At 36.1% G+C, this 1,024-nt stretch overlaps 1 protein-coding gene across 1 annotated transcript in view; it reads left to right on the forward strand.

Moving 5' to 3' along the window:
* LOC106463449 (nuclear receptor coactivator 2-like) overlaps window positions 1–1,024 on the forward strand; it is a 60,995-nt gene that overhangs the window by 51,599 nt on the left and 8,372 nt on the right. The window contains exon 17 of the mRNA XM_022390940.1: window positions 452–814. Coding sequence (XP_022246648.1) covers window positions 452–814 — 363 coding nt within the window. The remainder of the gene's footprint in view (window positions 1–451; window positions 815–1,024) is intronic.

A 1,024-nucleotide genomic window follows, 5' to 3' on the forward strand; every position in this document is an offset into this window, starting at 1 on the left:
ATATATATATATATATATATATATATATACATGATATGAAGAATTCCCCCCCTTTTTTTTAAGGAAAGATTCACTACAAGTTTCAAACACCAGGTCGTATTGCTTTTGTAGGATTTTGCATGTTTATGCTGCTTTCTTATTGTAAGTTAGGATGTGTGTTGAGTCAGACTTTCATTATGTGTTGCCTGAAGTATTTTTTATCTAATTTTTATCCAATTCAACATTTTCAAATATGTGCAAAATGTATTAAATACTAAAGCATCCAGGCATACTTTTACCGAAGTACAGCAGCTATGATCCAAATGTGAGATCAACATGTTATTGAAAGAATATTGTTAAATGTCTGAAGCTATGTATAAAAGTATTTTTAAACATGTATTTGTGTTACTAATTTAAGATATTATTTGTGGACTACAATAACTTCCCACTGTTTAATATCTTTACACTGCAGCGCTCGTCCAGTGTACCTGAGCATCTCTCACCTCATTACTCGTCCAACTTGGTGGGTCAAATTTCAAGTCATGTTGGACAAACTGTACAGTCTCAGCTGTCACCTGGTCAGCAGTCTCCATACTCACCCTTATCTCAGCCACCATATCCCAGTTCAACACCTCCTGCTAGTTCATATCAACAACAACAACAACTTTCACCACATCCAATGCCAACATATCCTTCTAGTGGTCCAGGAAGTCCTAGGTCACCTCATCTTCAAACGGTGTCTCCACAGCCAGGAGTAAGCCAGACACAGTGGACTCAACATCCTGCAATATCGCTGCAGAAACAGAATCCTATGTTGAATGCCCAGTTATCACAGGTACAGACAAAATAAGTTTACTAACCTTAAGTGCGTGTTTTTTTGTTAATCCAACATTCTCGTTGCCATCACGAAAATGCTATGTTATCTTATCAGAACTATACACCTGGAAAAAAGTTAAGCACCCCCGTGTTTTTTTCAAGTGATTCAAATTCGACGTTCTTGTGACTGATTATAAATTACCATTCAATCTAAACATGTTTATCAAAT

This window comes from Limulus polyphemus, unplaced genomic scaffold (assembly GCF_000517525.1).
Source record: "Limulus polyphemus unplaced genomic scaffold, Limulus_polyphemus-2.1.2 Scaffold1411, whole genome shotgun sequence".
NCBI lineage: Eukaryota > Metazoa > Arthropoda > Merostomata > Xiphosura > Limulidae > Limulus > Limulus polyphemus.